This window comes from Alnus glutinosa, chromosome 9 (assembly GCF_958979055.1).
Source record: "Alnus glutinosa chromosome 9, dhAlnGlut1.1, whole genome shotgun sequence".
NCBI classification, from domain to species: domain Eukaryota; kingdom Viridiplantae; phylum Streptophyta; class Magnoliopsida; order Fagales; family Betulaceae; genus Alnus; species Alnus glutinosa.
The window spans coordinates 2,911,702-2,924,998 of record NC_084894.1 but is presented as its reverse complement, the minus strand read 5'-3'; the positions used below and the strand labels follow the sequence as shown (position 1 = coordinate 2,924,998).

At 35.7% G+C, this 13,297-nt stretch overlaps 1 protein-coding gene across 2 annotated transcripts; it reads right to left on the bottom strand.

The window, feature by feature from the left end:
• Positions 1-3,879: 3,879 nt before the first annotated feature.
• On the bottom strand, positions 3,880-12,206 carry LOC133877664 (copper-transporting ATPase HMA4-like). Of its 2 annotated transcripts, none has more exons than XM_062316053.1 (9): positions 11,790-12,206; positions 10,914-11,203; positions 9,346-10,091; positions 8,731-9,202; positions 8,471-8,638; positions 7,139-7,393; positions 6,122-6,244; positions 5,398-5,883; positions 3,880-4,691 (listed from the first exon to the last, which is right to left on the bottom strand). In XM_062316053.1, the coding sequence occupies exons 2-9, from the start codon at positions 11,169-11,171 to the stop codon at positions 4,263-4,265; spliced, it is 2,937 nt and encodes a 978-aa protein (XP_062172037.1). In that variant the 5' UTR covers positions 11,172-11,203; positions 11,790-12,206; the 3' UTR covers positions 3,880-4,262. The 2 variants fall into 2 exon arrangements, with proteins under 2 accessions (XP_062172037.1, XP_062172036.1); XM_062316052.1 differs by having other exon boundaries at positions 11,833-12,206.
• Between the last annotated feature and the right edge of the window lie 1,091 nt (positions 12,207-13,297).

Here is a 13,297-nt window from a genome sequence, read left to right as displayed (position 1 = left end):
TGACATTGAATAATTTGAATTAATGAATTCTCTATTTATTATTTGAGAGTAGGATGCTAAAATATGAGTAAAATGAGAGCTGCATTTAATCTAGTAATTTGACAAAATATCTTGTTAATATTGGTTACTGAAAATAAAGTATTTTTTAATTTCTAACAATTTCTCTCTTATCAATAAATAATTGAGAAAGAATATTTAAATAAAACAGTAAAAGTTAATAGTTAAAAATTAAAATAATGAGTCGAATGTAAGTATTTTGAAAAAGTTGATAGTTAAAATATAAAAATGTAATTAAAAAAAAAAAAAAAAAACTAAAATAGGGAGCAAATTTACTGAGTCGAATGCTCTTACGTATCATGTCTCTTAAAAATCTCGGCCTATGAAGTGTAAGCCTTTATATATATATATATAAAAACTAAAATTAACTAAAAGAAATCCACATTTAATTAGTAGTTGAAATTGACATATTAATAATAATATCTTCAACAAGTGAAATGGAGAGTAACCATGAAAAGATGAACTATTTTATGGTCTAGATTTTGTTGTGTTATATATAAAATGATGTACGTGATATCACATTATTATTTTTTTATTTATTTATTTTTAATATATTTTATATATATATATATATATATATATATAATTAATTAAATCTGTAAAATCTAACCTACACTATAAAATAAAATGAAAATATGCATAAGATCTGATGCCAGCTATTTAAGTAGAATTGGAAAGCAATATATATGTTTATTTGTAGGGGAGGGAGAGGGGGTACCACAGATTTATTTTGCTTGAAAAGGGTGCTTGCCGTACCAAAAATAAAGACCAATTTATTTTTGATTAATGTAAGATATATGCACAAAATTTAAATGTAGAATAATAATAATAATAATTCCCAAATCCATGTCGTACAAAGTTTAACACAAAAAACAAAAATGATGACAGCTATGCAATATTATTGACGACCGACTTGGTTTTGTCGTTAGAGCAAACGACGAAAAGGAATTGAGAAAAAGAGGTAAGACATCCTGACCAATAGCATTGCTTTCAGAATAATTCCTCCTACTGTCTCAGGTGCTAATTTTAGCCGTAGGTTCATCAATTTCTCATAAATAACGTTTAGACCCCAAATAAAATATTCAAACAATCATAGTGCAGTATATATATATATATGCAATGATAACAATACTCAAATCACAAATTTAATCAAAATGCCACAAACACATCATTGCTTTGAAACTCAAATGTAAAATCTCTTCTGGCAGCTAAATTCAAGAAATCACTATCAAAATAATAATAATATACAGTCAAAGACACTAACAATCCTTTGTAGTTCTTAGACTCTGTGCGCAGATGAATTCATCACTCACCTTCCTACTTCCTTAGAAAGTTCCAGTTCCTTACTGGCCTATCTTTAGATTCTTTTTCTGACCCATCGGTAGACTTCCGTTAATGAATAATGATACAGCAATATCAGGTTTTGGCACACAACCCTAAGCACTCCATGTATAAACACGATGAAGGTAGTGCTTGGTACCAAATTGCTCTTTGAACTCCTATGAGTCTTATAAACAATCGTGCAAGAGAGAGCTCTCCTCAAATAAACAGAACGAGCCTTTTGAAACAAAATCGGATTCAATTTTGCATGGCGGCGTCCAAACGTGCTTTTCTCACGTCTGGACATGATTAGGGGTTCATGCCTAATTGCACATTCAGGTTTGAAAATCATAGAACACACAGGAAACATGAGTTTCTGGAACTTGACCATGTCCGGACATCAAAGAATGCAACGAGAAAATGAGTCTATTGAACACTATCGTGTCCGGACACCAGAGAAAACATTACTCTATGAAACTAGCCATGTTAGTTTTAGACATTGAATGAGCCAACCTAAAAACCCAACAATTTCGATTCTTTGTCTCTTCCGCCACTCTCTCTCAAGTTTGCTTCTTTAAGTTCGCCAATGTCATAGAGTGGGATTGAGAAATAAACTAAGAAGCAATGCATTTCTTCGTTGTTCGGCAGATATTTCTTTGTTGTATGTTGAGTTTTTAGTTTTTACGGTCTATGATTGTATTTTTCTTGTTGCCTTTTTGTTGTTTGTTGATTGCTTCTTGGAGTGCTAGATCTTTGTTAGCTTTGGTTTTATTCACTCTGGTTGTACTTGTGTCCACTGTGTGTGATTGTTGTGTGAAATTTGTGATTATCTGTATTTGTTGCTTTTCATTTGATCTCTCTCTTCTTCTTTTTTATTTTTTTTTGGGTGAAAGGATTGAGGATTTGTTTGGTAGTATGTATTTCAAGGAAAAGAAACATGCATATATTTAGGGATTAGCGAATGCTTGTGAGCTGGTTCAGTTACTTTGGTTATTCATATATTCATTTAATTGAGCATTATGCTCATAGAATTGAGAATTATGACCATGAGGTTTTAATTATGTTGTTGTTGACACTTACAAATAAGGAAAGGGAATGCGTTTCTCTAAGAGTGTTTTCAATAGATGAAAGATAAATTTGATTAGGAAGAAGCTCTCAAATTTTTTCCACGTTGATTTTCAATTTGCTATTCTATAGTAATGCTATAAAGGTAGGCGGTTAACGGTTATTAACTGCATTCACCTACTCTTAAAACCGCTAACTGCTCCGCTGTAAGCGGTTAGTAATTTTTTCCAACTGCTTACAAAAACGGTTATACTATTAGCAGTTATTAGACAGTTAATAATCGTCCGCTTGTACACCCCTCTACCCGAAGGCTCTAGAGAGAGTTCAACCACCCTCGAAGGTTCGGTTAGGATGACCGACTATCCCAATTCATGGAAGAGTCTGGAGAAATTTTTAGAAGTTGGCACGGCTGCCACGGCAATAAATTATTTTTAGGAGTTGGCATGGGATCAGGGAGTAAAGGGGTGGGAGTTAAATGAGAGGATGGACTAGCATTTTCTTGAAACACATCTCATTGTTCACTTTATTTATCAAGAGAAACTGATACTATAGAATAGCATTGCTATTCTATATTAATGCTATAAAGGTAGGCGGTTAACGGTTATTAACTGCATTCACCTACTCTTAAAACCGCTAACTGCTCCGCTGTAAGCGGTTAGTAATTTTTTCCAACTGCTTACAAAAACGGTTATACTATTAGCAGTTATTAGACAGTTAATAATCGTCCGCTTGTACACCCCTCTACCCGAAGGCTCTAGAGAGAGTTCAACCACCCTCGAAGGTTCGGTTAGGATGACCGACTATCCCAATTCATGGAAGAGTCTGGAGAAATTTTTAGAAGTTGGCACGGCTGCCACGGCAATAAATTATTTTTAGGAGTTGGCATGGGATCAGGGAGTAAAGGGGTGGGAGTTAAATGAGAGGATGGACTAGCATTTTCTTGAAACACATCTCATTGTTCACTTTATTTATCAAGAGAAACTGATACTATAGAATAGCATTGCTATTCTATAGTAATGCTATAAAGGTAGGCGGTTAACGGTTATTAACTGCATTCACCTACTCTTAAAACCGCTAACTGCTCCGCTGTAAGCGGTTAGTAATTTTTTCCAACTGCTTACAAAAACGGTTATACTATTAGCAGTTATTAGACAGTTAATAATCATCCGCTTGTACACCCCTCTACCCGAAGGCTCTAGAGAGAGTTCAACCACCCTCGAAGGTTCGGTTAGGATGACCGACTATCCCAATTCATGGAAGAGTCTGGAGAAATTTTTAGAAGTTGACACGGCTGCCACGGCAATAAATTATTTTTAGGAGTTGGCATGGGATCAGGGAGTAAAGGGGTGGGAGTTAAATGAGAGGATGGACTAGCATTTTCTTGAAACACATCTCATTGTTCACTTTATTTATCAAGAGAAACTGATACTATGTAAATGATCATCACTAAACATAATTTCACCTCTTATTGTGACAACTTGGTGCCACAGAAGGCACAAACAAAATGCAATATGTTGAATCGGGTTGGCGGGCTACCCCGCGGGTTGACTTGTCAGACACGATCATAATCGGGTTGACCCAATCATGACCCGAACCCGATTAACCCAAACCCTATATTTTCGTGTCGTATTCATGCAGGTTCGTGGATCGTGTCAAAAATTGTCAACCCTAATTTCAAGAGATTAGTCCACCTATGATAGGAAGAATTATTAGGACGTTATGGCTTACTATTTACAAGACCAGGTGCATATTCATTACAGATGCCAATGACAATAACTAAAACTACATCTTGAGGCTAAAAATAAGAAAAATGTGGATTGTTATGTAGGCTTGGAGTAGTGAAATGGCCCTTGAGTGTTCTGGTTCTGAATATTCAAAGGCTTCTTATAAGACTGCAACAACAGAGAAGAACAAACCACACTAATGGATGAAGCAGCCATGCAAGCACCTGCAAGCCAAGGTGGTAACCGAATTCCGGTGAAGGGGAATAGAATTCCAGCAGCAATTGGCATGCCAAGGATGTTGTAGCCAAGGGCCCACACGTAGTTAAGCCGGATTCGGGCCATAGTCTTTCTGGAGAGATCAATGGCTGTAACTACATCTTCCAAGTTGCTCTTGATGAGAACTATATCAGCTGCTTCTATAGCTACATCAGTGCCAGCACCAATTGCCATGCCAACATCCGCTGCAACTAAGGCTGGCGAGTCATTTATTCCATCCCCAACCATTGCCACAGCCATCCCTTTCATCTGCATCCAATTTCATTACAAAAAAATCAAATAAAGTCATTAGATTGTACTAAACTTTCTGGTAAGTGACCAACTATAAATAATTAACCAAATCACAGTCCAAATAGTAGAGCAATCAGTTCCCACCCAATTCACAACTTCTCAATCAATAATCATGTATCAAAACTCTATGAAACACTTCAAAAAACACAATAACTAACTCTAATTGCTGGGTTTTACCGATCCAAAATCTGAAATCAAGACACATAACTCTCTTCTTTTTTTAAACTCTTTCTTTGGACAACTAATAAAAATTTGGACATTATCAAGCAATCAAATTATCAAATATTTGGAAAATTGTAGCCAAACCCGTATGGCGACAAACTAGGAGAGTGTTCAGACACCCCTAATTCTCCTCCTTTCAAAGATAACTTATGCGAGCACTTTATCGAATGTTAAAATTATTAGAATAAGAAACTATATTGGCAAAAGAAAAAATTAAGTCAAGGTAACAGGATCATTAGTTGAAAGATTTTAAAGGTCAAATCAATATACATCACATGGTGAGGAATTATACCTCCCTCCCTCCCTTTTTTCTGCTACCTATCACTAGTGAGAATTAATCATGATTAATCTATCATACTGTAACCTCAACAATTACTCATTGACAACTGCATTTCACAAAGAGATAGATAACACATTGCACTAAGACATCAATTGAACTTACCTGTAATTCTTTGATCTTATCAGCTTTTCCCACTGGATCTACCTCGGCAAACACATGATCAATTCCAACCTCCTGTGCAATGGCCTTTGCTGTAGCCAAGTTATCACCAGTCACCATAATGCTTGAGATGCTCATTGATCGAAGAAAAGTGATGACACGCCTAGCATCTGGCTTCACTGGATCAGATACAGCAAAAGCTCCAGCAACCTTTCCATCAATGGCAACTAACACACATGTTCGAGCATGTTGCTCATTTTTCGAAATATAATCCTCCACCTCAGGACCAACTGGGATGCTACAAGCCCGCATCAGTCTCTTGTTCCCAACCAAAACTATTGCTTCACCAACGTTTCCACGAACTCCAGCTCCAGTATGCACCTCAAAGTCCTTTACCTCTGTAAAATGTTCAGTTTGAGACCCATACTTCTGGCGCCGCCTCTTAACATGTTCCATCACAGCTTTTGCAATAGGGTGTTCACTATTTGCCTAAACATTTGTGAAATAAGTAAAAATTAGCTCACACTTTATTCATATCTTAGCGAGGCAGCTAATAATGGCTTTTCTTTCATACCAGCAAGGAGTATACCACAAAAGATCTATCATGTCAGAGGTTACTCCTCGTTAGAATATTTGACTGTAAAAAGACTACACAAATCTTTCAACCAAACGTACTAGAAACCTAAATTTGTCACATCAGAAAAGCATCCAAAATATAAACACCAACCTCTGCAGCAGCAGCCATATCACAGAAGTTTTCCTCTGAATAACCGGAAAAGGGCACAGCACTGACCACTTCTGGTTTTCCAAGTGTCAGTGTCCCTGTTTTATCAAAGACAACTGTTTTCACCTGCAGGGGCAGAGGAAAAAGAGGCCCAGGTTTTAAATGAGTGAAAATGGAATGAACTCAAACTCTCAAGACTACGTTTTCATTAATAATAATGTCACAAGAAATACGCACATAGAAAAGTGTGAAAGCAATACTTTTAAATGAGACATCTCTATTCAGAAAAATTAGAGACATCTGTCATTATGATGATAATCAGCTGCTGATAACCTAGTACCACTATCTTATGCTAAATATGATATGGACAACATGCATACAACCAGCTTTTTTGGGTAGCAATATCCCACTAAGAAACACAGAAGAAAACAATTTCCACCAATATAAAAAATTCTGTTTGCATTTTCCACACAACCACCTACTTCAAGAAAAAATGAAATTTAGAGAACATTCTACTGAAGATATAGAAAACACTTCCTTTGTTCCAGATAACTTAGAAATCAATCTTGATTGAGTCTGTATATGTTTCAATAGAAAATAGAGTTTGCAAAAGAAAGGTGCAATTTTACTATATGAAGCATCGAATTGATCAAAATTGTCGGTGTCCATACCCTATGTTAGTAGAACATTTGGAGATATGACAACTAGACAGATTAGGCAAGCAGCCTTCATGAAGCAAAATGAAAGGGATGCAACTCCCAGCATGGAAGACTTGTAGAATTAGGTATCAATATTGATCTCTTGTGACACAAATGCGATGGTACTTTGAGTTTTCAGGCCTGATTTGTTAAATGTAATTTCATATAATACAAAGACCGGCATGGAATTTACCCTCTCAAGAGACAGCCAGTAGAACGAGAGTATGTTAAAAGTATTTGCATCAAACCAAAAACAATAAATTAAACCAAAGTCTGATCACACAGCTATAGCTTTTTTTCTTTTTTTTTAGTATAGTCTTACCTTATGTGCCTTTTCAAGAGCATTTCCACCTTTGATAAGCACACCTTGTGAAGCACCCTTCCCTGTGGCAACCATTACAGCTGTCGGGGTTGCCAGACCCAAAGCACAAGGACAAGCAACCACCAGTACTGAAATACCAAACTGCAATGCAAGCTCAAACTTAGTAGTCGCTTGTGGAATCCAATGTGCGGGGTAAAGACCAACTTGACCAGTGATAAACCATGCCAGCCATGTAATAAATGCTGCAACAACAACCTGACATGGGTTGAACAGACAATATTATTTTTCCAATAAACAGTTGTCGTAGAACATACTTCTATACCAAACAGCACAAGCACCTAACAAATGCCATGATACATCCTTTATCAAGCCTTGTCTAATAACCAAAAATCAAATTAACAGTAGAAAAGGTGTAGCAGTGACATTACTAGAAAATACAATGAACGCTAATAGTGCTCTACTAAAATGGATTACAAGAAAAATTAGAATCTATCTCAAAATAAAAACTAAGAAAAAATCCCCAAAAAATAGAGACAAGTTACAGAAAATCAATGGATTTATTGCGTCCAGCAACCATTTAGAGCAAATCAAATGGTCAAGTATTAGTTTCCATGCACGAAGCGCAGAACTGCTAAAATATTATAGCAAACAGAAATCTTCCTGTTCAAAATGATATCTTGGTTCCCAAAAATTTTGGTTGACATATACAGTAGAATACTCAGATTTTATCTGCACTTATTCTTGAATTATGACAGTAGATAGCAGAAAGGCTAGCTACATAAGGCTTTCCAGGTTTAGGACACTCGGAAACTCCTAAAAAACGAAGTTGGTAGCTTCCTTCAAAAACTAATCTCCATGTCACAATAAAAATATACACGAGAATAATATCTTATTGTTTACCTTTGATATTTCTCACCAAGACTATTTAACTGTAATTCTGTTAAACTAGTAAATCAATTACAATTATTGCACATTAATTAATGACATCAAGAGCCACTGAGAACAAAAGTAAAGAGAAAAATGGAGGAATAACGAAAGAAGTAAAAGAAGGGAAATAAAACTGGAGAAAATGTTTTAAGAAACAGCAGGAAAGACGGAAAAGGAAAGAGAAGAAAAGCGTCATCTACAGAATCTGCAGCTAACCATCAAATCAAGAACATGTTTTCAAAAAGAGCAAACTATCTCCTGCGGATAGCAGAGTTACAATCACTATAAAGGGCTACTGTAGATTGAAATTCTATCATCCAATAGACAAACAAACACAGTTGAGAGAGAGAGAGAGAGAGAAACTCTATGGAGTGTTAGAAGAATAAAATATGTGAATAAACTTACTGTTGGAACAAAAAACTTGGAAATCTTGTCAGCTAGTTTCTGTACGGGTGCTCTGGCAAGCTGAGCAGCTTCAACCAGTTGAACAATTTGGGAAAGTGCTGTCTCTGACCCAACATGAGTGGCCTTAATGAGTAAGCATCCATTCTCATTCATGGTCCCCCCAATAACCTATTAATGACATTGGAAACAAAAATAATTTGGCATTTGTAATTTTCTCTTAAACATCATTCATCAGAAAGTAAGAACCAATGATGCAGTACCTTGTCACCTGTTCTTTTAGCAATTGGTCTTGCCTCTCCTGTGATCATACTCTCATTGACATGACTTTGACCATCAATAACAATCCCATCAACAGGAACTTTTGCTCCAGGAACAATCTTAATTATGTCATTTCTTTGTAACAATTGAGTGCTAATTTCCATCTCTGAGACCAAACTTCCATCTCTATCTAATGTTACCAGATGAGCTGTTTCAGGAGCAAGTTCAGTCAGCTTCGATAAAGCATCTGATGTTTTTCCTTTAGCCAGAACTTCCAGATATTTCCCTAAGAGAATAAAGGATATCAACATGGCACTGGTTTCAAAAAAGTCTTGCCCTTCAAATTTGTCAGAGGTCAATGCTTTTATCACTACATAAACAGAGTAAAAGTAAGCAGCATTGGTTCCCAGAGCAACTAGAACATCCATGTTTGCAGATATCCGTCTCAATGCATGATATGATCCCACATAAAACCTGACAAGGACATCCAAAGCTAAAAATTATTGGGTTTCACAAGGGCATATCTCTACTTCTCAGAGACAGAGAAGCTCAAGTTATAGATATAGAGATAGCAATAATGACAAGAACCAATATAGAAAAGAATACTATGCAGGTACCTTCGACCAATGATGAACTGTACTGGTGTACAAAGGATCCACCTTAGAAGTATCCCAACAGAGAGCATTTTGTAAATCTTGTTCTCTAACCAGTTCCCATAAGGAGGAAGCATAGGAAGCACCATGGAGAATACAAATACTGGAACTGTAAAGAGGCAGCTCAAGAGAAACTGGTTCCTATACATCCGAATTTCCTGCTGCTGCTCAGCCTCTCTTCGTCTTGGAGCAACATACAAGTGTGCATTATAGAATTTTGAACCATTGCCAGCCTCTTGGATGCAACTTATAATAGATCTTGGACCAGTGAGGTCTGGGTCATAGGTGACACTTACCTTATTTACTCCCAATTCCATTTCAATACTACTCACACCTTCAGCTGACTCAAGGGATGATCGAATAGTATCCACATCTTCTGGAGAATTAATTCCTTCAACTGTTAGATGTACTTTATTTACATCATTCCCAGAGCTGATGAGATCAGCTCCAAAGCCAGCATCTTCTATTGCTTCCATGATGTGATCAGTATCAGTAAGGTTGGGATCAAAGTGGATCTTTGCTTCTTCAAGAGCTAGACCAACTGCTGCCTTTTTCACTCCATCAACCATTAGAAGGGCACGTTCGATAGACTCAGAGCAGCTGGTGCACATCATTCCTTTTATCCTGAGTTGGCATACTGCTATGTCTTGTTCTGGAAATTCATCAACTGGGAAACCTGCGTCTTCTATGGTTTCCTTAATTTTTTTGGCCTAAAACAAAATCACATTGTCATGTTTCCAGTCACTAATAATAGATCAAGAATTTACACTTTAGAATTAAAAGAGAAAGAGAAGAACCACATGCATATATTCATTATTTAATAATATTTACATAATAATTATTGTGAAAATTGTAGGTAATATAAGTTAAGCTCAATATAGCTTTATCCAGCAAGAAAAATTTTGGGGAGTATATCTTTTATTTGACATTTTTCATGATGACAATCTCCAGGCACGCGCATGCACATACATACAAGCACAAAGAAGCACATCCATGCTTATAAATGTCTAGATGCGCGCGCGCAGAGAGATAGAGAGTATGTGTAGTTGTAATATTAACCGATCTTTTGGCATTGAGAAAGGGAGGAACAACATCTAAATTTCTGATCACAAACTAAAAAAAAAAAAAAAAAAGGACTCGAAATTATATTTAAGAAAAATAAATAGAGCTCAACACCAGTATCTTCTGCACAAAAAAGGTCAAGAAATTACTACACTGAAAAGAAACATGGAACATATTAACTAAAACTAGGAGTAAGAAAAGCACAAATACTTGGATTAAGGAGAATGTGCAAATGTAGCAAGATAAACAAACTCCATTACATTGAAAATTAGTTTGCCACAATCAAAGAGGGCTCTCGTTCGCACTCTTATTCTCAGAATGAGGCTCAGAGAGTGTTTGGTTTCTTTGGAGTGGTTGCCCCTCTCTGGAGCCAACGTTCCATTGAACCAACCGCTTCTTGCTCAGAAAAAAAAATTAAAACAAGATCTCTGGAGTAAAAATACATGAGTAAGTTCTCAAAGCTCACTTACATTGATGAGCTCGGGTGTATAACTAATCACGCCCTCGCCTTGAAGAGATGAAACCACAGCATTCTCGACCCCGTCAAGCTTTCCCAGCACAGATTCTATAGAAGTCGCACATGATGCACACTTCATATCCCCTATTCTGAACCTAACCGTCCTAGTCTTCTTCTTCCTCTTGTTATTTGGTTCAGAAATAGTGATTGCAACACTGTCTGAAGGCCTCAACAGAGGCTCCTTAGGATCATTCCACCCATTAATCTCCATAAAGCCAGTCCAAGAGTTCAAGCACACCGCTCCTAAACAACAAATCAGAAAGAAAGAAAAAAAGAGTCAACCACTCTATTTTACGCATTACCAAGTACTACCCGACTCCAAACACAAAGCATTCTAATGTCATTAATGTGCACGGAACCCACATAGCATTGAATCATAATTACAAATTCCAAATCTTTCAACCATTTTAACCATGTGATTCTAGCTTCAAAATTTTCAGCCATTTAAACCATAATTCTAGCTTCCAAATTTTCACCCAGTTTAACCACGATTCAAGCTTCCTTTATAGTTGTATTGAATTTCTTGTAAAGTTTATACAAAAAAAAAAAAGAATTTTTTTCCCCAAAATTTGCAGACTTACGAGAAAACAAGAATATTAAAGAATACCACTCATTGATAAAAAGTATCAAATTTAATAAACAAAAATATCTAACTCCCACATAATTGTAATTTACCCACAACCCAATCATTGAAATCACCCAAACAACAATTCACAACTTACAACTAAATTGAAACAAAAACTCTTTCCCTAGACTCAATAAGCAAACGAATCAAAACACTGAACACGCCAATAAACGCTTAAAAAATGTAATCCAATTAAGAACGTACAAAATAAAAAAGTTCCCATCAATCCGGGGATCGATCAGAGTACCTGCTATGAAAGAAACCAAACCCAAACAGCCCAGAGATATATAGGACTGAATTTTCGACTGACGTGGGCACGTGGGTGAAAAAAATGAACAGGGGGATAGGTTTTTTGGGCGAACGAAAAGATAAAAAGTTGGGAGCTTTTGTTTGTGGGATGAGAAAGCAGGTGGTGGGGGCGAGAAGACAAGAGAAAGTTAGGGTATTTTTTGGTCAGCTGCAGAGAGAGGAGAGGAGATGTGAGGCCAAGTCGGTTCGTTCACGGGAGAAAAAGTCAGTTGCTCCAGAAAGTTCTGTGCGCGTGGTGCCGCGAGGATTTGTCGTTTCCTATACCACTAGAGCTTTTTGAATTTTTGAATCTTAACGTCTTTGTATGCCTCCCACCTTGGGTTAACCACCAAGGTCCACGGAAAGGTTAAGAGAGAGAGAAAATAAAAATGGGAATGCATGAGCCATGATGTATTTGCCCCTTTCGATCACTCCTTCCATTAATATTTTTTTTTGTTAAAGCCTAACGAAAAAAACAAAAATGACTAAAATATCTCTATTTATAAAATTTTAAAGGAAAATGAAATGAAAAAAGTGAAGAAAAAAAAAATAGTGGTCTTCTTTTTTTAAAATAAATAATAATAATTAAGGGTATATATTTATATTTTTATTAATTTTACATAGGTATAAAGAGTTGCTTCACTTGTTAGCCGTTTAAGTTAATGAAAAACCTAGAAATGAGCGATTGAAAGGTGCTTATGCATAAAACAAAAGGGCATTGAAAAAGGTATATTGGTTTAAGGGATAAATGAAGTTTTTTTAAAAAAAATAAAAAATCTCTAATAAAACAACTACTAAGCTGATGTTGGAATGCCATCGGTCCTTAAATTTTTTTATCCAATGGCTATCTCAGCCTAAGTTAGTCCTTAAAGGCAAAGGCCAATCATTGTTGATCACTTAAAAACTATGACTTTTGGAAGTGTTGCTAAAAGTTTGATAACTATTGACCAATTTCTGAAATGATTGGAAATGTTAGCCTAGGTTAATCCTTAGGCAAAGCCCCATCATTGTTGATAAGCACTTATCAACTATGACTTTTGAGAGTGTTGCTAAAAGTTTGATCCCTTTTAAATTTTTATTTTGTTTGCTAATTTCGAGGTAAAAAAAAAATGTGTTAGAATAATTAGTAGAATTTAAATTATTTTTAAAGTTGTGTCTTGGTGTTGATTTTTGAGATTGAAAAGTAATATTTTTTAATGGTATAAAATTATTGGAGGTGTGAACAGTTATATATAATGATTGATGTTATTAAAAATAGTGTGGAATAATGATTGAAATAATAATTATTTATTATAAAAAAATATTAAAAATTACTATTTAATGTAAATAATTATTATTTTGGTGTTGATAGGTGTACCTATGTTAGATCAGGTGGGACCCACTTAAAAAATTGTTTCTTTATAAAAAAAAAAAAAAAAAAAAAA

Coding starts and splice junctions, on each gene's coding strand:
- LOC133877664 (XM_062316053.1), bottom strand. CDS start 11,171: ATGGAGATTAATGGGTGGAATGATCCTAAGGAGCCTCTGTTGAGGCCT. Junction 10,092..10,913: donor ATACACCCGAGCTCATCAAT/GTAAGTGAGCTT, acceptor ATTTTGTTTTAG/GCCAAAAAAATTAAGGAAAC. Junction 7,394..8,470: donor CCAAGTTTTTTGTTCCAACA/GTAAGTTTATTC, acceptor AACCCATGTCAG/GTTGTTGTTGCAGCATTTAT.